This window comes from Dendropsophus ebraccatus, chromosome 14 (genome assembly GCF_027789765.1).
Source record: "Dendropsophus ebraccatus isolate aDenEbr1 chromosome 14, aDenEbr1.pat, whole genome shotgun sequence".
Classification (NCBI taxonomy): domain Eukaryota; kingdom Metazoa; phylum Chordata; class Amphibia; order Anura; family Hylidae; genus Dendropsophus; species Dendropsophus ebraccatus.
In genome coordinates, this window is record NC_091467.1 from 12313440 (window position 1) to 12336983 (window position 23544).

At 45.4% G+C, this 23544-nt stretch overlaps 1 protein-coding gene across 3 annotated transcripts in view; it reads right to left on the reverse strand.

Annotated features, from left to right (window-relative positions):
• ERGIC3 (ERGIC and golgi 3) overlaps window positions 1–23290 on the reverse strand; it is a 64569-nt gene extending 41279 nt beyond the window's left edge. Inside the window, exons 1-14 of one of the 3 annotated variants that reach the window (XR_011359799.1) lie at window positions 23152–23290; window positions 18876–18946; window positions 18096–18183; window positions 17360–17479; window positions 14826–14922; window positions 14582–14747; window positions 14440–14497; window positions 11128–11159; window positions 10103–10199; window positions 9580–9644; window positions 7525–7661; window positions 7381–7436; window positions 6085–6228; window positions 3219–3291 (exon numbers count right to left, since the gene is read on the reverse strand). Coding sequence is in view for 2 of the 3 variants with exons in the window: in XM_069953270.1 (XP_069809371.1) it covers window positions 6822–6901; window positions 7381–7436; window positions 7525–7661; window positions 9580–9644; window positions 10103–10199; window positions 11128–11159; window positions 14440–14497; window positions 14582–14747; window positions 14826–14922; window positions 17360–17479; window positions 18096–18183; window positions 18876–18946; window positions 23152–23239 (1155 nt within the window). In the remaining variant the exon portion in view is untranslated. Of the gene's footprint in view, window positions 1–3218; window positions 3292–5907; window positions 6229–6279; window positions 6902–7380; window positions 7437–7524; window positions 7662–9579; window positions 9645–10102; window positions 10200–11127; window positions 11160–14439; window positions 14498–14581; window positions 14748–14825; window positions 14923–17359; window positions 17480–18095; window positions 18184–18875; window positions 18947–23151 lie in introns of those variants that run through there. The other 2 variants (XM_069953271.1, XM_069953270.1) reach the window with 2 other exon arrangements.
• Window positions 23291–23544: the final 254 nt, after the last annotated feature.

Genomic DNA, 23544 nt, shown 5'->3' on the forward strand with positions numbered 1-23544 from the left:
AAATAATAAAGCTTTTCAATCTAATCTGCATTGTGTTGTGTCATTTTTGTAGGATTGTGTATTTTTGTATTGGTTGGCTGTAGGCCCAAAAATATATTCTGATTTGTGTATAGATTTTGTAAATCAGCTTTCCTAACGAAAGAAGCTAGGTGTAAGGGGCAGGTTACACATTTCTGATGCCACGATTTTCTTGACCACATTGCCCAGCTCCAGGTTCTGTCTACTCTTAAAAAAAATAAATAAATAAATATGTTTTTCCTTATAGGAGAAACCTTTTTTCAAATCAACTGGTGCCAGAGATTTGTAGTTTACATCTATTAAAAAATATCAAGCCTTCCAGTACTTATCAGCTGCTGTATGTCCTGCAGGAAGTGTGTATTCTTTCTGTAGTCTGGAGAGCAGGGGAGGTCTTCTATGAGGATTTGCTACTGCTCTGGACAGTTTCTGACATAGACAGAGGTGGCAGCAGAGAGCGGAGAGAATACCACTTCCTGCAGGACAAACAGCAGCTGATAAGTACTGGAAGACTGGAGACTTGTTAATAGAAGTAAATTATAAATCTCTGTCACTTTCTGACACCACTTTTTTGGTAAACAACCCCTTTAAGGCTTCCCCCCCCCCCCCCCCCCCCCCCCCCCCAACGTTCCATGGATTATGGATTATCAGAACTCCTAGTATCATGTATCCCTCCGAAACAGTTTAACCCCATAAGGACACAGACATTTTTAATTTTTAAATATTTGTTTTTTTTCCTCCTCTGGTTTAAAAGGCCATAGCGCTTGCATTTTGTCACTTACAGACCCACATGAGCCCTTATTTTTGCAATTCCAATTGTACTTTTCAATGACAAAGAATTTTTCCATAAAATATGCTGCAAAACTGGAGGAAAAAAACTTGTGCAGTGAAACTAGAAAAAAAAAACAAAACAAACAAACAGCTTTTTGGGGGGTTTCGTGTTTACTCCGTTTGCCCTGTGGTAAAACTGACACATTATCTATTGTTTATTAAGTCAGGACACTTACGATAGGCAACATATATAACTTCTTCTATTTGCTGACCCATAGTAAACAATTGCTGAGCCAGGATCATTCCTAGAGATGAGAGAATTTACATTACAAACAAAGTGAAGTGCTTTGTTTGATCGGCAGTCGGCCTATACGCCGGCTGCCTTTAATCTCCCTGCCGCTCCTCCCCGGGTGCTTGGGAAAGCTGGATCCGGTCCTGGGAAACTTCTCGCAGTTTTCAAGGATTAGATTCTGCTTTTCCAGGCACCTGGTGTGAAGCAGCAGAGATCAAAGGCAGACATTGTATAGACCGACTGCCGAGCAAACAAAGCACTTCACTTCGTTTGTAATGTAAAATCTATAATTCGTGCCATAGTGTCACTGAGGCCCGACATGGCCATTGGACCAACACTGATAGTGTTTTAAAGGAGTAGTGCGGCAATTTACTTTTTCTTCTTAATTAAAACACATTACAAGGTTATACAACTTTGTAATGTGAGTCAATAAGCTGTCTACTAACCTAATGCCCTTGTGGATCATGACAGCAGGCACCCTGTTCCATTGCCCCCATGCACCATATGCCCATCCCACTGCACTACGTCCTAATGTCCTGTTTGTATGCTGAGGGGGGAGGCCGGGGAACAGAAATAAGACCCCCTCCGAAAATATGACATGGTGCCTCTTTGGGAAGAAAAATTCATTTAAGGCATTGTCTTATTTTCGGGGTATATAGGGGGTATGGTTAATGGGCACCAAGCCCAGATGGACAATGAAATCCCTTCTTTCCTTTCCATTTAGTCCTGATAGTCAGCAGCAGTTCACTGCTTAGATCAGGGGTGAGGAACCTCCTGCCCTCCACATGCAGCTGCAAAAATATCTGTGAGTGTGGCGGCTGCTTAGTTTAAGGCCCTCAAATGATTTTATATATGTCCAAATGGCCCTGGTTTACTGTAGTTTCCTCACCCAGCACAGTGCACTCTCTCTAGTACTATGTCATAGCAGGGAGGAGTAGGTGATGCCTGGTGGTGTTTTTGACAGTACTGCTGGCAAACAGCCCAGCTCTGGTCTCACCTACTGAACTTGAGAACATGAGATGTAACCGTGCGTCATGTAGAAGATTCCCAGAGGCGCAACAGCAGTAAGAGCCAAATAAATATCACCTGTCACCATTAAGGGTTAATGTAGGAAAACCATGATGGTTTTTAATAGAGATGAGGGCAAAAGGTGCATGCTCGAGTCTGATTACCGATGGCTGAAGTAGTAGGATGCAGCCCTAGGGAGTCCCGGAAAACATGGATACAGCCTATAACAGGGATGGGGACCTCCAGCTGTTGCAAAAGTACAATTCCCTTCATGCCTGGTCAGCCAAAGCCTAGGGCTGCATACAAGTTCTTCAGCCACTGGGAATCAAATGCCAAACAATCAGACTTGAGCATGTTCCAGCTGCGCTCATCTCTAGTTTTTAAAACACATTTTGGAAGTACAAATGTGCTTTAATTCAATTTTTTTGTCAAAATAGCAAGCAGACATATTTGTGCATTGACAGGCACTGGCTCCATTGATTTCAAAGACCCGAACATAGGGTCATTTTATGGACCTAAAAGAGTTTTGACTTGTCCCCAAAAGCAGAACACACAGTAGTGTCCTTTTCTACAAACTCAGGGTAATCAGTGGGGGTAATGGTATATCTGCTAAGAATGAATGTTTACCGTCAGGTCAGTCAGATATGCAGCCAGTGAGGAGTAAGAATGGGTTACACCACACTCAGAGAGTAGCGTCCCTGAATACACTTAAAGAGAGAGAGAGAGAGAGAGAGAGAGAGAGAGAGAGAGAGAGAGAGAGAGAGAGAGAGAGAGAGAGCGAGCGAGCGAGCGAGCGAGAGAGAGAGCGAGCGAGAGAGAGAGAGAAGACCTTCCCATTCTTTAGGACTCTTTTTCACACCATGTTTTTTTTTTTGTGTCCTGGTTGTGTTTATGTCAGGTGACTTTCCGATTGTGCCCCAAAATAAACATTGCATGCTGCATTTTAAATTTTTTATTACTGGGTTCTGCTCTATGGAATAATGCATTGGGAAACCCAAACGGAAAAGAAAATGTGTAAAGCAAACAGGTTAGAGTAGTTACACAGGTTCTTCATTAGTAATAACAGTGTCTGGTATTGCTCCGCACCATATCGGTATGTAGTCCGGTATATTGTGATAAATGAAAAGGTTACCTGGTTGTTGTACGGTACAAAATCTGATGCTACTTGCTGGGATCATCTAGGGAAGCAAAGGACTGCAGAACAGCTGTAGAAGAAATGTAGACACTAACAAAGAGCCTGCAAGCTATCGTAAACAGCGGACTTTCAATACTCGGACATTTTCAGCTATCCTTTGGATTATTGAGGCAACTACTATAACATATTAGGACCTCAAAAGGTGGCGCATACTGTTATGGGTGGGTTCACCCAGTTTTCCTCCTAGGTTTATCATGTACAAAGGGCTCCCAATGTAGATACAATGGGAGAGATTTATGGCACAGTCTTATAGTAGGATTCTCTTTGTTGCCCATATCAACTAATCACAGCTCAGCTTTCATTTCTCATATTGCTCTAGTAAAATGAAAGCTGAGCTGATGATTCTCCCCCTAAATGTCTCCATTGGGCTTTTTTTGGCCTCTGTCTGAATGAGGTATGGAATCACTAGTACACAATAGTTGCTGGTGCAATTCCCATAGACAGAACCGCAGAGAAATGATTACTATGATTACAAGTGACACTCGATGGTATCTGTCACAGCCTCCGTTGAGTGAATGCCATGAACTATTAATCATATATGTTAAACAGATGCCAATAAAGCCTTTTACACAGGCTGATTATCGGCCAGGGGGTTGTGAGATACTCTCCTGCAGACGATAATGGGCCTGTGTAAAAGTGACAGCAAGCAATTGAGGTGCAGGAAAATGACTAATCCTCGGCTGATCAGGCTTTAAAAATGTATCGCTATCGGCCACACATCTCCCTGTGTAAACAGGGTAATGTGAGGCAGAAATTTTTTTCTATCCGCTGGCTGAAAGCTTGACATAATCTCACTCACTGCTATTTTCAATAGAACCTATGACATTCACAAGTCTTCATTATACCTGATTAAAGACATAGACTTACGCTATTACACGCACCAGCAGCGAGCGGGTAAGAGCAAGGGGGCCACAGGGAGCTGCCCAGGTGATCGCTAGGGGGCATTATTATATGGGGGGGGGGGGGGGTTGTACACTGCAGGGGCCGTTATTACTATAGATGGGTGGGGGGTGCATAGCAGGAGGCATTATTGCTGTGTGGGGGTGCACAGTAGGTGGGATTATTACTATGTTGGTGGGGGACACAGTAGGAGGCATTATTACTATGGGGGCACAGTAGGAGGCATTATTACTATGGGGGCACAGAAGGAGGCATTATTACTATGTTTGTGGGGGACACAGCAGGAGGCATTATTAGTATATTGTGGGTACAGAAGGGGACGTTAATACTATATGGGGCAACCAACATACCAATTCACTTTACTGCATACAACACCAAACGGCAGAATTACTACTGTATGAGAGCCTATAGGTAGGAAGGTGAAGGAAATGTGCAGAGCCTGAAATGTTTGCCTGGCAGGTTCTGAAGAGATGAACTGTAGCTGCAAGAAAACTTTCTGGTGGGATGAAGATAAAAAAAGGAAAATGACACCTCATATTTAAGACAACATCACCTGCAAGTCACTAAATGAAGTTTTTTGTAAATGATTATTTGGTGGGGGTGTCCTGAGGTGGAAAAGTTTGGCAAACACTCTTGTATCACCACCCTCCCCACCAGAACTAAGTATATTAGTCTGCACCTCGAAATCCATTTCAATCTGTCATGTGGCTCTATGGGAAAATTAATTGCCCACCCGTGGTCTAAAGTGCCATTTTCAGAGATCCGGAACTCTGCTCTGCAGCAGCTCAAACATTGCTTCAGTTTTGCCTGGAGTGTTCCCTTATTATGGTTGTCCTGAAAGCCCCAAACCTGGTACATTTTTTGAGCAAACAAACCAGCAGCTGTAGTTCAAGACAGTGACAAGTACATGGCAGAAACACATTGAGACAGATTTATCAGTGACAGATCACATAGATCACCTTTTATTTCCTTACTCCACCTCTTGCTTGGTTCCTTTAGAACACAGAGCCAAGTAAATGGTGTAAGCCATTAATAAATCTGATGCTTTTCCCTTCTGTTTCCATCTATCAGGCCTTGGAGCTAACAGCAGAATTGGCGTCTGACTAAAGTCAGAACTAGCAGAAGGGTTACTAAAAGATTTAGTGTATATGAAAACTTTTTCGTAGCTGATATCAGGGATAGGGATCCTACAGCCCTCCAGCTGTTGTAAAACTACAATTTACAACAGCAAGAGGGCCACAGGTCCCCCACCCCTGGCTTATATCTTAAAGGGTCAGTTCACACGTACCCTATCACAGCGGATTTAACACTGCTAGTTTCTCGCTTTGAAATCTGCTGCAATACTGATTACTATTAAAGTTTATTGCACTCCATTCTTGCTGCAAATTCTTTTTTCCGCTGTGATAATGGTGTCCATAGGCTTGTAATTGTACTGCTGGTACAGTAAAAGAAAACCAATAAAGCAGCCATACTTATCAGTATGCAGTCCCATAATGCCCTCTGGCTCCGGTGCCAGCTCCAGCCCCCTGCTCAGTGATGGCACAGTATTCCAGCAGCACAATTTTTTTAGGTTTTACCAGCCTATGGAGTGCCATAAACTTCAATAGTATTTGCTATCACAGCAGATTTCACAGCAAAACTTGCAGCATGAAATCTGCTGCGATATAGTATGTGTGAATTGACCCACAGTACCTGTCACTAAAAGCAACTTTTGACATCTCATCAGACATGTATAAAGTTATTGATCACAGCGAGTCTCAGTAGACATCAATAAATTTTTACATTTCTGATGACATGTTCAGCTGGGCTGTCAGATGTGTAAATGTTAGTAACACTTTAAAGAACAAAGAGGAACCTAAGATTAGCTTGCATATGTATGAAACCATGTGATGTAAGCACATACCTGTAATAGGAGACATGAATCTGATGCCGGACACAGGCGAGGCTGACATAACTTTGTTTTTAGCACAGTTTGCCTAGTGTCTATGATATCCACCTAGGTTCTCTATAACAAAGCGGCTTTGCTGACACACGAGAAGTAAGAGCCCTGTTGCAAACATTACATATAAGCAAAAAATAACCAGATCCATACACCAACTTAAAAGAAACATTCATTCTGTTAATTTAATGGCTGTACAGTAACAATGAGATCCACAATCACAGTCCCCTCAGTGTTGTAAGTCATCGGTTTAAAAAACTATGGTATATCTGGTTTGATATGAATAGATGCTTCTTGTAACCCACTGAAAAAAATAGCAGGTGCACAGAGCAGTCGCCAAACCCAAGGCAGAGGTAGCTGTTCTCAGAGGGGTCGGATAAGACAACAAGCTTATCATCCACCAAAGACGTCACCGGGGAGAACTGCGGTCACCTCACCCTTGGTGTAGCAGCAGTGAGGGATAAAACAAGAGAAGACCCCACCATCGATACAGAATGAGCCGGCTGTAAGCTGCCTCAGTTCATTGTATGTTAGGCGTAAAATATTTCCGTGGGAAACAACGCAGGCTCCAGCTAAAGGCGTTTAAAATCTGTTTCATGGTGTTTTTCCCAGAAAGACAACACGTCCCCTTCCCAATTTCCATTGTGCAGATATCCCAGTCTCTGGCCTGGAGATAGTAGGTAGTGTTTTTTTTCCACCCATTATGTGGTTTTCCCGAGTTCAATTTTCTTCTGAATGGCACGTGTGGAGTGGTAGATGAGCGAATCAATAAGTCCTGCAACTGTGTTATAAAGAGTTAGACATCAGAAGAGACAATACACAGTGCCTGTCCATGTATAGCAGGGATGGGGAACCTTCGGCCCTTCAGCTGGAGAAAAACTACAATTCCTGTTGTGCGTGCACAGTCAAAGCCTTAGCTTTGGGGTTCCCCATCCCTGATGTAGAGAATGTAATAACATCCATAACAGACTTCAGATTACAGATGGTAAATTTGAAGTTGACCAGTCAAAGTTCACTAACCCAATCAGCTGCTGGAAGTTTGGGTATTAATGGATACAACCAAGCCAGGTTGTTACTGTGCACGAACCCCGTTCTGATCTAATTGGGCTCAAGCACAGTGTTGATCCAGTGTGGTCATATCCATAGATACCTGAACTTCTGGTGGCCAAATGGAATTCACGCCAACTGGGTCAGATACGGTTTAACTAGTAGCTGTATTCATCAACTGTTTGGTGTACGACCAAAGAAAGTGGAACCTACCTGTAAACACTCCTCCGATAATGGCACACACTCCAGTAAGAAAGTGGGTAAATGATCTAGAATAAAGAAAAAATATAAGCGTGAATTCTAGAAAGAACACATCATATTACAGGGCAGAAAGAAGCCTCAGTGATGGTTTCTCACCTGTGCTTTTCTGTGAGTTTTACCATCATAGGCGACAGCTCATAAAGGACGAAAACGCCTGGTAAACCCTGATCACCAATCAAACCGTTCGCTATCTTCTCATGTCTGGTGACCGAAAACTGATTGGTGCGTAATACCTGGAAGAGAGTAAATATTATAAGTAAACATGTTATAAGGGCAAGAAGGCACATGTATGTAAATTAATCGCTCGCTGATCGGCATGATGTCAACACCGTATACCCCTGCTGATCCCTACACCGTGACGGAGCTGGAGATAGATGGCTCTATTCCCCGCTTAGTGGGCAGGCCTGGTTCCTGCAGCTCAACTACTCTACACAGTGAATAAGACAAACTTCTTCAAGGCTTTAGCTTTGGCTGTCCAGGCATGACGGAATTGTAGTTTTGCAACAGCTGGAGAGCCAAAGGTTCCCAGTCCCTGATTTAGAAAGACTGTCTATCCTTAAATACCATTTTTTATCTAATCACAACCCTTTTGTGCTTTATGTTTTTTTTTATTTTACATTATAGTCCCTACATACATTAAAAAAAAAAAAAAAAAAAAAAATACACCATGCCATCTACTTTCAGGCAACACTGTAGAGAGCTTACTGCTTTATACATTGATGTCAATAGCACAGCATGTTGTAGGGTAGTGATCCCCAAGCTCTGCTGACAGTCTTGCAAGTTGTTGTTTTGCAACAGCTAGAGAGGAGCAGGTTAGGGATGGCTATTGTATGGTCTTGGGCTCCCTCTAGTGGTGGATACTTTTCAAGGAGGAAACTATAGTCCTGCATTGACATAAATGGCTGCAGCCCTTAAAGCGACTCTGTACCCACAATCTGACCCCCCCCCCCCCCCCAAATCACTTGTACCTTCGGATAGCTGCTTTTAATCCAAGATCTGTCCTGGGGTCCGTTCGGCAGGTGATACAGTTATTGTCCTAAAAAACTACTTTTAAACTTGCAGCCCGTGCCAAACGGGAGTATCTGTGCCCTAACTGCACCACCCCTCCCTCCCTCCTCCCCACCCTCTTCATCATTACGAATGCCACTGAAACATTTTCTCCATGCCGAACATTGCACAAGTCCTTAACGATCCAGCCCATGTGGGGAATAGTAGGCAATCTGCCTGGAGCATTCCTAATGATGAGGGTGGTGGGGAGGAGGGACGGAGGGGTGGTTCAAAGTTAGGGCACAGATACTCCAGTTTGGCACAGGGCTGCAAGTTTAAAAGTTGTCTTCTAGGACAATAACTGCATCACCTGCCGAACGGACCGCAGGACAGATCTTGGATTAAAAGCAGCTATCCGAGGGTACAAGTGGTTTGGGGGATCAGGTTGTGGGTACAGAGTCGCTTTAACAGGAAAAACCCTGCATGCAAGTCAGAGATCTGATATTCTTTACTACCCCTTTATCCACATTCTGTCTATAGACCCAACTAAACACGGACTTCAACCTACTTCTACTAGGTCCTCTGCAGACAGACCAAGTCAACACTCGAGCATCCTGGTTGGTCATGGAGGCCAATGCTAAATTTAATAGTGAATCATAGGGGGAATTTATAAATGGCTTTTGTGTAAGTTTTGTTGAAAAGTTTTCAATGATTTTCTACCAATAGCTTCCACAAAAAATGTGCAACTTTTAATGGATTCTGTGTAAAAACAGAGTCAAGCAAGTGACTTTTTAACGCCTGTTTTCTAGTGAAATGCATTGAGAACCTCCCGCCCATGTTACTAAACCAGAGGCTGCTGCAACCACAGAAATGCCTGTGTGGCTTATGGTCACTTCTGTGAAAAACAAGAATTACAGGGCAGATCACACTTTGGGAAGCACTGCTGCAGAGAGTTAAATAAGGGAATAATCTGAATATCACAGGCTGTATCCATGTGTTCATGGACTCCCTAGAGTAGCATCCAACTTCTTCGGCTACTGGTAATCAAATGCTGAACGATCAGACTATAGCATGCTCCAGTTCTCATCTCTACTCTGGAGTTCCATCCTACAAGTATCACAATACATCTACTTTGTATCAGGAGGAGCAGCCCGCTTTTCTTACCTCTCCATCTACTTTCACATATACTGTTGGCACTATCTTCACAAAGTACTGGAACATCATAGATGCTGTAAGAAAGGCGAAGATAAATTATCAATTCCTTCAAAACATTCTGACGTCATAACAGGAGTTACACTTTGATAGGAGGTTTCGCTTGACTTTTCTATACCGAGTGGGTTCACAGCCTTGCCCTGTCTAACATTTTCAAAATGGCAGCCCTGGTTAAAAGGGGTTATCCAGCACTACAAAAACATGGCCACTTTCTTCCAGAGACAGCACCTCTCTTGTCTCCAGCTTGAGCGGTGTTTTGCTGCTCAGTTCCATTGAAGTGAATGGAGCTTAATTGCAAACCGCACCTGAACTGGAGACAAGAGTTGTGTTCTCCCTGAAAGAAAGTGGCCATGTTTTTGTAGCACTGGATAACCCCTTTAAATATCTGGGAAGCCCATAGACACTACTGTGACAAAAACAGTAATGGAAAGCGATGGCAATGATGAGGAGATGACCCATAAGAAGGTTTACTTACCCTGTAAAGCAGACACACTTGTCCCATCAAGAGGATTCACTAGACCTGGATAGTCTCTACCAAAGGAGAGATGTTTAATATGATGCGTCATATTAATCTATGGAGGGGAAATTGTTTATGATTAGGCTCATTCATTTCAGAAAATACGTCTGAAAAGGGTGTTACTGTGATTTTTTTTTTGTAGCACTACATTAACTTTAACTATTAAGGCTATGTTCACACATGGCGTTTAATTAACATTATGCTGTATTGCCATGATTTTGGCACTATTTTGCAGCAAAATTGCAGCAAAAATAAGGCTATTACGCAATTTGTGGCAAAACTGCATAATTAAAATGCCATGCCATTGCAGACTGCAAACAAGATTAGGTAGCTTTCCTATGTGCCAAGGAAACTACGTCGCCAGGTGTTCACCAAAGACTGTGCGATGTTACAGAAAGTCAAGGCAATATTACACCATCATTAGCAAATGTGGTTTCAGCAGCATCCATTCATCACAATGTGGAAACACGGCCTAAGTTTTGATTGGTAGAGGTCTGGGTGTTGAAACCCCCACTGATCCCTTAAGCTAATATATCTGTAAGGATTTAGAGCCAAGGATGAAACAGTTCCCTTACAAGAATACCTTATTATCCAAACGCAGGTACTATACAAAACTATGGTAACACAGGATGAGCGAATTTACAGTAATAGCCAAGTGCTTCACTAGTCTCGGCGTCTGCTTGTCAGCCGGCTGCCTCTGAACTCCAGGATGCTTTGCTCCCCATCCCTGGAAAAGCTGGATCGAGTCCTAGGAAACTTTTCCCAGTTTCCCAGGACTGGATCCAGCTTTTCCTGCCACCTAAAGCAGAGCGGCACTAAATTCAAAGGCAGCCGGCTGACACCGAGACTAAGGAGGCACTTCACTATTACTGTAAATTCACTCATCTCTAAAACACACGTGCAGATTTCAAGCCTGTGCTTAGTATGAATGCACAAAAATGTACTATATTCTGTATACAAGTCTATAGAAGAACAGAACTTACATTGTCAAGTCCAAAGCTTTGCAGGTCGTGGACTGTTGAAGAAATAAAAGCAAATAAAATGAGCACATTTATAATACATAATACATAAGTCTATGCTTCAGGTGTAGCTTATATCAGCAGTGAGGAATTGTTTGTTCACAGGGTTCTTAATCAGAAACGTGTTAGGCCGCCTTTAATTTTTGGTGCTATTTTTTCCCAGCTAACTCAGGTAGGGAAAGTACAGAGTAAGGGTACTATTAAATCGTCCCTATCCGGCCGATTATCATTCCGTTTAATAAACACAGCGATCATCGGCTGATTGTTGTCATCGGCTGATCGTTCATACAGGTTTGGACCTATAATTGTCGGGCACCGACATCGCTATGTGTAACAGCATTGCGCGGCCGGCGGCTGACAATATGCAAAGAAGAATACATTACCTATCCATGCTGGAGGGCTCCTCTTCCTCTGTGCTTCTCCCCGGGTCCAGCACGCTCAAGCGTCAGAGCGGCCTGTTTCAGTTGACAGACCGCTCAGCCAATCACAGGCCGGGACCGCCACAGCCAGTGATTGGCTGAGCAGCCTGTCAGCTGAGACAGGCCGCTCTGAACCTGGGGCGCGGGACCCAGGGAGAAGCAGAGCACCAGAGGAGCCCTGCAGCATGGATAGGTAATGTATACAGTTTAAGCGAGGGCTGCAAGGATATTGGTAACAATGTCCCTGCAGCGCTTGATAAATGATTATCGGCGCTCGTTTACAGTTATTATTGGACCCCCATCGGCCTGTGTAATACCACCCTTAGGCGACATTCACACGTTCCATAGTTTTGTCCATTACTGCAGTTCCGCAATTACGGACAAATTTAGATCCCATTGTTTTTAATTGGGCTCTTTGCACGGTCCGGATATTTACGGATCAGTAAAAATGACTGACAAGCTCTAGTACTTGTTCTGTATTTGCAACACAAATTCTCCCAATGAAGTAGCAAAAAAAAAAAAAAAAAAAAAAAAAAAAAAAAAAAAAAAAAAAAGTTCTGCTTCTCACTTTTCCCCCTACTGTTGTCTCCAGTTCAGGTGCAGTTTGCAATTAAGCTCCATTTACTTCAATGGAACTGAGCTTCAAAACCTGCACCCAAACTGGAGACAACAGTAGGGGGAAAGTGGCCATGTTTTTGTAGCACTGGATAACCCCTTTAAACAGAGAAGGAAACTATGTAGATAGTAGGAATATTTCATCCAGGCTCAGACCTATTCAAGTATATAAGGCTGAGCTAGAACACCAGACACAGCTCAGGAATAGCACAGGCGCCATTTTTAGATAAAAGGCAGCCTCGTTTCTGAAATATCAGGCATCCCCTTGTTACACTTGTTGAGGCTCACAATCCAGCTCACCAGATACACAATACATGACAAAGTAAAAATATACAAATGGACTGACTAATTTTACACCAACTTCATAAAACTTATACGAGACACTGTAACCTGGTGGACTATGTGGACTGAGAGAATAAAAACCACAATACAGCAACACACAACAAGCACAACTGTTATCAGTGTAGAAGCAAAGTATACAAGAGAGAAGAACTTACTCTCAACAGCGTGTACTGCACAATGGAGAAGGCAGGAAGAGAAGAGAGAAATGGATTCTTTATTATACAGCGGCACCTGCTAGCAACACACAGAGCTCTCCCACAATGTACTGGTTTAGGCCGGGGGCGGGGGGTCTCTATGAATATCCAGAGCCCTATATCATACCTCGACTTACTTTCATAATAAAAGCAGGGATGGGGAACCTTCAGCCCTCCAGCTGTTGTAAAACTACAATTTCCGTCTACAATTACTTGGTCTTCCTCTGATAAGTCAACACACCGGCACCTTTACATATTATAGTCTAGCATGCAGGTAAGGACAGTGCCATGTCCGTGCAGACACACGTAGACCATATAGTCTAAGAAATCTTCCTTTAGAGCAGGGATGGGGAACCTTTGGCCCTCCAGCTGTTGCAAAACTACAATTCCCATCATGCCTGGACAGGCAACGCTTTAGCTGTCTAGGTAAGACGGGAATTGTAGGTTTGCAACAGCTGGACGGCCGCAGGTTCCCCATCCCTGTAATAGAGCATCACATTTCTGAGGTAATTATAATTTCTTCTAGGTATGATAAATCCATTCTATGAAATTTTATGACAATGCCATTCAGTTTTCTAGTGCTCTGTAGTATGGAACCGTAGGGACTGCTGTGGGGTCTCTCCAGGAACGATTACGGAAAGAGTCACTATCATTTATACGTTTTTGACATGTCAGAGGAACACGTAAAAAGTTTTTGGCCAGAGTCTGGGCGCTACTAGGCCTATTTTCACAGCAAGGAGATCAGCACTTTTTCTTGCTCATTCTAGTGACCAGTTGGGAGGGGAGGGGAGAAGTGTTTTTTAGTAACACTTTAAAAAGGTACAAGCGGTCATTTGGAAATAGAGCAGGTTGCTGATTTTATCCTCCACCTGCTTTTTTTAGTGTGTGTCAGAATGATGACAGAAGAGGGCTATGCCAAGGGGGGGGAAATCATCTCTGAGGCGTACATGGTTACTAGAGATGAGCGCACCTGGAGTCCGATTGTTCGGCATTTGATTACTGAAGAAGTTGGGTGCAGCCCTAATGGAGTCCTGGAACACTTGGATACAGACTATGGCATCAAACTTTTTCAGCCACCAGGAATGAAATCAGACTCAAGCATGCTCCAGTTGTGCTCACCTCTAGTGGATACTTATATGTGACTATGGCAAAGGAAAAGTACTAACTAAGCTCTTTCAGCATCTAACAGATACACTGTCTATTCTGACTAGTGATTTTCTTCTTTTTTTTTTTTTTTCTAGAACTATGAGTTTGGAAGAAATACTTCATTTTAAAAGGGGAAACCCTGACGAAATATAGCAGAAAATTTTATAGAAAATTAAAAAAAAAAAAAAAACATTTTCCCCACAAATAAAATTGCAAGACACTCACACTGCAAACAATATAGACACAACAGGCGCAAGTTACACAGAGAGTGAAAAAGTAAACGAAATGCAAGCATGCACATGAAATCCAAGTTGCATAACTTTATGTAAACCTTTTCTAAAAACAAGAAGAAGATGCCCCTATTCTCCCAGCCCACATAGTCTTCTTGTGTAGCTTCCTGCTTAACCTATTACTGTGCTGTAGACATTCAACCATGCAGTATATGTGTCATATGCACTTGGATCTAAAGAAGTGTGATCCATAACTGAACTGCAACCACAAGATGAATGACCTGAAGAAAAACTCTACTCATCTCTTTCCCTAAGGGTGACGATGCTTACCGTGAACATGTGACTGCTGGAAACTTTTTCCAGGGGCAAAATGAAAGTTTCCAGCCACCTGTACGGAAAGAGAAGTTAGCTAAGTCACTGCCTTCCAGATATGAATACCAAAGTGGTGAATGAAATCAGGAACAGACATTACCTTGTTGACTTCTAAGAACCCATAGACTTCGCACCCCTCATTCTTCTGCTCCTGCATCCTTTGGCTGAACCCTTCCCGTTTACACTGTTCTATCGAGTCTGGCGTTTTAAAGGCCCATCCTTTCCTCCGGTAAGCCTCTCGCACATCATCACATGTGTTACAACACCTGCAGGGGATAAGGTGTTATGCAAGAAAAAAAAAACATCAAACAAGCAATAAATATAAAAATATTCTACACAAATACCTGATATCTTCGGTTTCGGCACCATAGCAACTTTCACAGCGATTTGGATCTAATGTTTTTGGATCAAATATTACATGTTCTTCTACTTGTCCCATATCTGAAAAACACCAAATATTCATTCCAATGCTTTAACAGATTTTGCCAAGTTGTTTAGTAAAATCAAGAGTACAGAACACGTCATTTACACATTAGGAGTGCCACAGGAGCATGCTTGAGTCCAATCGTGCAGCATATGATTACTGGTGGCTGAAGAAGTTGGATGCAGCCCTAGGGAGTCCTGGACAACATGGATACAACCATAGGCCATAGATTGTATTCATGTTTTCCCTGGACTCCCTAGGGCTGCATCTAACTTCTTCAGCCACTGATCAGACTAGACCATGCTCCAGTTGCGCTCATCTCTAGTGATCACTAGAAGCCCGACTGCCAGGAACAGAGGTCCCTTACTGTTCCTTGTAAAAAGAGCAGTAACACTATTCTATAGCACTACCAGGGACTTACAGTGATAGCCTAGAACTATACCAGTCAGTCCCATAGCAAGGGGCAAAGTGTTACCTCCATTCTGTTATTTAGAGCAGTGCACAATTAATGAATATTTTAAGTGGGCCAACCCATGTTTAGACATGTAGTCATCACATGGAGATGTGGAGGGATTGCTATAATGACTGAAAAAAATTCTACTGTTTTGTAAAGGTTCCCACTGAACAGAGTAATAGGGAAGTCCGGCCTGTATTATGGTCATTTTTTTTTTCAATCATTCATTAAGGGTGCCTTCACACGTACCGGATCCGCAGCGGATTTCACGCTGCGAGTTTACAGCCAAATCCGCTGCGGATTCATGTAGTGTGAAAGTCTATGGGGGTTACATATCCGCAGTGGAATATTCATTCGACAGTGGATATGTAAGCCGGCCCCTTTAACCCCCCACAGCCCCTGGCCCGGAGCATACATTACCTGCTTGGTGCCGCGCTGTGTGAGGCTCCCAGCTCCCGTCGGTCCCCAACAGCCAATCAGTACTGCCGGGAGCCTCACACACAGCTGTGGCACCGAGCAGGTAATGTATGCTCCGGGCTGGGGGCTGCAGGGGGTTAAAGGGGCCGGGTCACATACTGGCAGCAGAATGAAAATTCCGCTGCAGGTATGTGACCCATTAACTTCACACTACCAGTGAAATCCGCTGTGGATCCGGTATGTGTGAAGGCACCCTAAAGAACACTACGCAGCCAGGGCCGTCTTAACAGCATTATGGGCCCCTGGGCAGAGGTGCGAATTGGGCCCCCCCCCCCCCCAACCGCCGCCATCAAATCCCCCACATCTCTGCATATAGTGCCCCCCCCATAGTAGTCAATTCCCCCATATAGTACCCCCCATAGTAGCCAGTGCCCCGTACCACATAGTAGCCAGTACCCCCCATAGTAGCCAGTACCCCCCATAGTAGCCAGTACCCCCCATAGTAGCCAGTGCTCCCCATAGTAGCCAGTGCCCCCATAGTAGCCAGTGCCCCCCATAGTAGCCAGTGCCCCCCATAGTAGCCAGTGCCCCCCATAGTAGCCAGTGCCCCCCATAGTAGCCAGTGCCCCCCATAGTAGCCAGTGCCCCCCATAGTAGCCAGTGCTCCCCATAGTAGCCAGTGCCCCCCATAGTAGCCAGTGACCCCCAAAACAACAAACCAGTTACTCACCCGTCCGGCGGCCCCAGCAGCTGATGTCTCCCGTCAGCGCGCACTCCCGACATCCTCCGGCACAGGCAGCGGGGTACAGAGAGACTGCCTGTGCCGGAAGTGACCTGCTGCATGACACATCCAGGACACAGGCAGCGTCTCTGTACCCCGCAGCCTGTGCCGGAGGATGTCGGGAGTGGCGCGCTGCCGGAAGAGGAGCTGCTGGGGCCGGCGGACGGGTGAGTACCTGGACTGCCCGCCCCTTCTATCGCCGCTTGGCTGAGCCTATCAGAAGCCCAGGAAAGTGCTGCTCATTGCACTTTCCTGGGCTTCTGATCGGCTGAGCTGAGAAGCGACAGAAGGGGCGGGTGGGCGGGCGGAGGTGGTCGCTCAGGGCCGCTCACTATGCATATGCTTAGTGAGCGGCAATACAGGGGGCGGGCGGGACGGCTTCCTTGCGGTGCTCAGCACTGCTTGGAAGCAGTCTTCGCTTTATAGGACGCACTTAGTTTTATAAGTGCGTCTTATAAAGCAAAAAAATACAGGTGTGTCCCAGAGGGCAGGGGGCCCCCTAGGATGCAAGGGCCCCCGGGCAGCCGCCTACCCTGCCCAATGGGTAAGACGGCCCTGTACGCAGCTACTTTCACATAGTGGTGTGTGTGGCTGCTGGTCAGTGTTTTGCACCTGTGTGACCTCCAGCATTTCGCATAGTGGTTTGTATACATCCTGCTGGGTACTGGTCTTGCCCTTGTATTTCTAAGCACGGCCCTTTTTCAGCCAATGATTTATTCACAAATATTTTTCTGACAGCTTTTAACGTTTCACATTGATAACTGCAGCGCATTCGTACATCATAGATCCCAGAGGCATTTACCGTGCTTCTCGGCTTCTAAAGTCACCGGCTTTCCATCCTTATCCAGCCTCTGCTTGAACAGATTGTGCTCCACATCCAGCTGCTGCTCCCCAGCTACATCCATAGCATCTATGCTCAGATCTGTCATAGAAACAAAAGTCACTAAATCAGGGGGAAAAAAGTGCACAGTGCAAAACAGTAAAGTACCTGGCAGCACTTGGCCTTACATGACTAATCTCATACATAGATACAAATATCATACATGAATACCACTAAGTAACTGTCACAATCAAATTCAAGCATGTGATGATCCTTTATCTGGGCAAATCTTAATGATGAACTATCCACAGGACAGCTCGCCAATCACTGATCAGCAGGGTGCCGACACACGGCATAAGTGAGCGGCTGTATGCAACTATCGAGTGATCATTTATGCAGCCCTTCACTTCTGACAACTGCCCCATGTCAAATGTCTTTCCCACTAGTTCCAGATTGTATAAATTTGATCAGCACTCGTATTAAGGTGGCCATATACCTTCAATAACTGACTCCCTGTTCAATCTCCAGCACAGCTCTGGCTGCAGCTTCTCTCTCTCAGAACAAAGGGGTTGTGCTGTGATTTTCCATCACACCCGACCGCTGTCTACATGGACATCATCTGCCAGTGGTCGGTCAGTAGATGCCCCAAACAGCTTATACCAAACAATCCGATAGAGCAAATTACATAATAACCTAAAGTACAGGAAAATTTACTCACAGGCGCAAGGCATATGTGGAAATACAATATCGATGTTAATCTTTAACTTGTCTCCTCTAGATTTGTCGACAAATAATTCTGGGTAGACCTGAAAAGCAACAAAAGGGTTTTTTTTTTTTTTTACAGAAAACGACAAAAAAAAAAACCAAAAAAAACAATTGAGGAAACAATTTCCTGCAGGGAAAACAAAGTGCCAGATGCCACAGGTACTTCATGTCCTGACATTTTAACTAGAGACGAGTGAAGCACGCGTCATCAAGATTTCTACATGGCAGCATACTTCAAATTTGAATCCCGCTGTTTGGGTTTACCTTTTAATTACCAAGCAAGTAAATGGGTGTTCAAGCCTTACAACATTCATGACTTTTTGTATCAACTTTACAAGGCTGGAAAACCTATTAGCGTGTTGTACTATTTGTAGCAGTACGGCAGCATTGTCCCATTTAAATGAATAGGGTAACACAGCAGTGCCCTCCACACTAGCTGCTAATAGTACAGCAATGCAGATATAAAGAGCGCCCGCTCTGCACCGCTGTCAGTGTTCTCATAACATCTGATGATGTCCCGTTCCCACAGGACACGGCTGGTCAGCGGAGAGTTTATGCTGAACGGAATCACTGACAGCAGTGCAGCTCAGGAAGCAGCAGCTGCGGCAGGTAAACTGACATGTCCCCACAGCCCTGGCAGCATGGCTAAGTAAGACTCCAGAACAAAGAACAATAGCGAGTTGTAGTTTCTTGCAATGCAGGAAGTAACAGGCAGACACCTGAATGCACTTACTTCTTTAGTGAGAAAATACTGGAGCTCAGAGAAAAATAATATCAGCATTATAAGTCCACTAATCACCGTAACTAGAAGAAAACAGAAGGAGGAAAAGGTTATTTCAGCAACATACAAGGAGTACGTGATCACACAGTGTTATGTCCAGTCCGGACCTGACAAACATTTCTGACACTTATACGTCCAGAGTCTGCACCAAATCCAAAGCAAGGTCCATGTGTTACATACAGATTATATTGTGGATGTTACAGCAGAATTCACCCTGACACATGTTCAGCACATACACATCATCATTTGGCATACACTTATGCACTGACGTATATATATGTTTGTTTTTTTGGTCAACTATATGGAATGGCACAGTACGTGGTTACATTGTGTATGTGTTACAACCTTCTGTCTGAAATATCTTCACAAGACACAAATCTATGTGGAAAGATGATTGTTAGAGCTGCAGAGACGGATGAAACAGCTGCTGCTTCTCTAGACTTTGTTCCTTGCAGCCAAAAGTATAAGCAGGGCTACAGAGAGAGTTGGTCGTGTAACACACAGATTGTGCAACATTGCCTCTGGGGGAGCTGGGCAATGACACAATTTATTTATTTTTTGCAAAATCGCAAATACGATTTTCAAAATAAATTCTGCTGTCCTGCAGGGGGTCGCTCAGGATGTGCTGGACCCAGAGGAGGTGCCAACCCATGTCAGCTACAAGGTGCTATAAGGAGACAACACGCCGCTGCTACTACTATCCGCAAAGACCGCTGCCTCCTCATCTGGCACCAACTTCAAATAGCCACAGCACCTGCCACTCCCCACCACCACCAACAGCCTGGCGGGACTGAGGGGGAAAAATCTCCAGGCCACCACCGCCACCTACAGCCTCCTGGCACTACCCGCTGCAGGGGACAACTCTCCAGGCCACCACCGCCACCTACAGCCTCCTGGCACTACCCGCTGCAGGGGACAACTCTCCAGGCCACCACCGCCACCTACAGCCTCCTGGCACTACCCACTGCAGGGGACAACTCTCCAGGCCACCACCGCCACCTACAGCCTCCTGGCACTACCCACTGCAGGGGACAACTCTCCAGGCCACCACCGCCACCTACAGCCTCCCGGCACTACCCACTGCAGGGACACCGCCGACAGATTGCCAGTTACTCAGGGCGACACTTCTTCATATATATAGTGGCATCGGGGCAAGAGGGGAGCGGGTTTATATACAGCACAGTGTACATGAAGGAGACTGCCACAGTATATATAGACTTTGGCATAATATACACAGATGGCACTGATGCTGGTTATACAGACACTGCCATAGTATACAGATATTGGCAGCTCCCATCTCCTTGCCTACAATGTGTGAGTCACAAAGAAAGATAGAGTCTAAAGGAAACAAATGGTTAAACGCCACGAGTACAGCAGCTCCCCGCTCCATGGCTGTGTGTTTGCTGTCTGTGCGGCCATTATGTACTCAGCCTCCTCGCTCCACATACAGTGATCCTGGAACCTGACACAGGCTATGGGGGGAGGGGGTCTGAGCTGCATGTGGGAGGCTGATGATAACAGCGGCCAATCACAGCAGCCAATCACAGCACAGATTTAACATTCTAACCTAAACTACAATAATGAAAGCAAGGACCTGATTGGCTGTCGGGAAATACTAAGTGACCTGCCTGCATGAGATCTGGCTGTGTGTGGTGCAGCTTGTTACCAGGCGGCTATTGGTTTCATACTGGAGCTGCCCAGAAATCACAGCAATGGATAAAAGTACGGTATTAGAAAATTTAAAGGGGCAGCACAGAATTGTTATATTGTTTACCTATCATACATAGTACAGTGGTCTATTTAGTGACATGATTGTATACACAGGCTCCTGATATTACTGTATACACGTAAAGGGCCCCAAATATTGTATTATATATAGTGCAGGGCTCCTGATATTCCTGTAAACATAGTGCAGGGCTCCTGATATTACTGTATGCACAGTGCAGGGCTGCTGATATTGTATTATATAGATTATATATTATATATATTATATTATGACCTTACTGTATACATGCTCCTGATATTCCTGTATACACAGTACAGGGCTCCTATCAGTGTCCTTACTGTATACATGCTCCTGACATTGCTGCATACACAGTGCAGGGCTCCCGACATTGCTGCATACACAGTGCAGGGCTCCCGACATTGCTGCATACACAGTGCAGGGCTCCCGACATTGCTGCATACACAGTGCAGGGCTCCCGACATTGCTGCATACACAGTGCAGGGCTCCCGACATTGCTGCATACACAGTGCAGGGCTCCCGACATTGCTGCATACACAGTGCAGGGCTTCCGACATTGCTGCATACACAGTGCAGGGCTCCCGACATTGCTGCATACACAGTGCAGGGCTCCCGACATTGCTGCATACACAGTGCAGGGCTCCCGACATTGCTGCATACACAGTGCAGGGCTCCCGACATTGCTGCATACACAGTGCAGGGCTCCCGACATTGCTGCATACACAGTGCAGGGCTCCCGACATTGCTGCATACACAGTGCAGGGCTCCCGACATTGCTGCATACACAGTGCAGGGCTCCCGACATTGCTGCATACACAGTGCAGGGCTCCCGACATTGCTGCATACACAGTGCAGGGCTCCCGACATTGCTGCATACACAGTGCAGGGCTCCCGACATTGCTGCATACACAGTGCAGGGCTCCCGACATTGCTGCATACACAGTGCAGGGCTCCCGACATTGCTGCATACACAGTGCAGGGCTCCCGACATTGCTGCATACACAGTGCAGGGCTCCCGACATTGCTGCATACACAGTGCAGGGCTCCCGACATTGCTGCATACACAGTGCAGGGCTCCCGACATTGCTGCATACACAGTGCAGGGCTCCTGACATTGCTGCATACACAGTGCAGGGCTCCTGACATTGCTGCATACACAGTGCAGGGCTCCTGATATTGGAGTATACACAGTGCAGGGCTCCTGATATTGGAGTATACACAGTGCAGGGCTCCTGACATTGATATATACACAGTGCAGGGCTCCTGACATTGCTGCATACACAGTGCAGGGCTCCTGACATTGCTGCATACACAGTGCAGGGCTCCTGACATTGATATATACACAGTGCAGGGCTCCTGATATTGGAGTATACACAGTGCAGGGCTCCTGATATTAGAGTATACACAGTGCAGGGCTCCTGATATTGCTGTATACTCAGTGCAGGGCTCCTGATATTGCTGTATACACAGTACAGGGCTCCTGATATTGCTGCATACACAGTGCAGGGCTCCTGATATTGCTGCATACACAGTGCAGGGCTCCTGATATTGCTGCATACACAGTGCAGGGCTCCTGATATTGCTGCATACACAGTGCAGGGCTCCTGATATTGGAGTATACACAGTGCAGGGCTCCTGATATTGCTGTATACTCAGTGCAGGGCTCCTGATATTGGAGTATACACAGTGCAGGGCTCCTGATATTGCTGTATACTCAGTGCAGGGCTCCTGATATTGGAGTATACACAGTGCAGGGCTCCTGATATTGGAGTATACACAGTGCAGGGCTCCTGATATTGATATATACACAGTGCAGGGCTCCTGATATTGCTGCATACACAGTGCAGGGCTCCTGACATTGCTGTATACACAGTGCAGGGCTCCTGATATTGCTGTATACTCAGTGCAGGGCTCCTGATATTGCTGTATACTCAGTGCAGGGCTCCTGATATTGCTGTATACACAGTACAGGGCTCCTGATATTGATGTATACACAGTGCAGGGCTCCTGATATTGCTGTATACTCAGTGCAGGGCTCCTGATATTGATGTATACACAGTGCAGGGCTCCTGATATTGCTGTATACTCAGTGCAGGGCTCCTGATATTGGTGTATACACAGTGCAGGGCTCCTGATATTGCTGTATACACAGTGCAGGGCTCCTGATATTGATGTATACTCAGTGCAGGGCTCCTGATATTGCTGTATACACAGTGCAGGGCTCCTGATATTGCTGTATACACAGTGCAGGGCTCCTGATATTGCTGTATACTCAGTGCAGGGCTCCTGATATTGCTGTATACTCAGTGCAGGGCTCCTGATATTGCTGTATACACAGTGCAGGGCTCCTGATATTGCTGTATACTCAGTGCAGGGCTCCTGTCAGTGTGCACAGCTGTCAGTAGTCCCCCTGTCTGCCGACTGTCCGGAGCTCTGCCCTCTCTCTGCTCCCCCCCTCTTCTCCGTACCCAGCCCCGTCCTCACCCACAGCTCCGCCGCACGTCTTCACCCTGAAATCTTCCAATGTTTTGGGATAAGCGTCAAATTGCCGGAGCCGGTGAAACGCCTCCATCTTCTCCACCGGAAGCAGACAGCCGCCTCACAACTTCCGGGTCCATTTACCATACGTCCTAATTCCATTGGTCAGACGGACAACCAATGAGGCGGAAGCTTTGATATGACGCATGCGCACTTGGAGGAAACCAGCCTGAGGGCTCAAAGTTGATACGTCACCAGTCTTACAGGACGGTGACTGGAGCGCATGCGCATCTTTGCTTCGTTTTGACGAAAATCCTGGCTATGGTGCCACCTGGTGGCTAAGATGAGAATCATCGTCTGTGATTTTTGACAAACAATAAATAATAAAAACCTACAAAT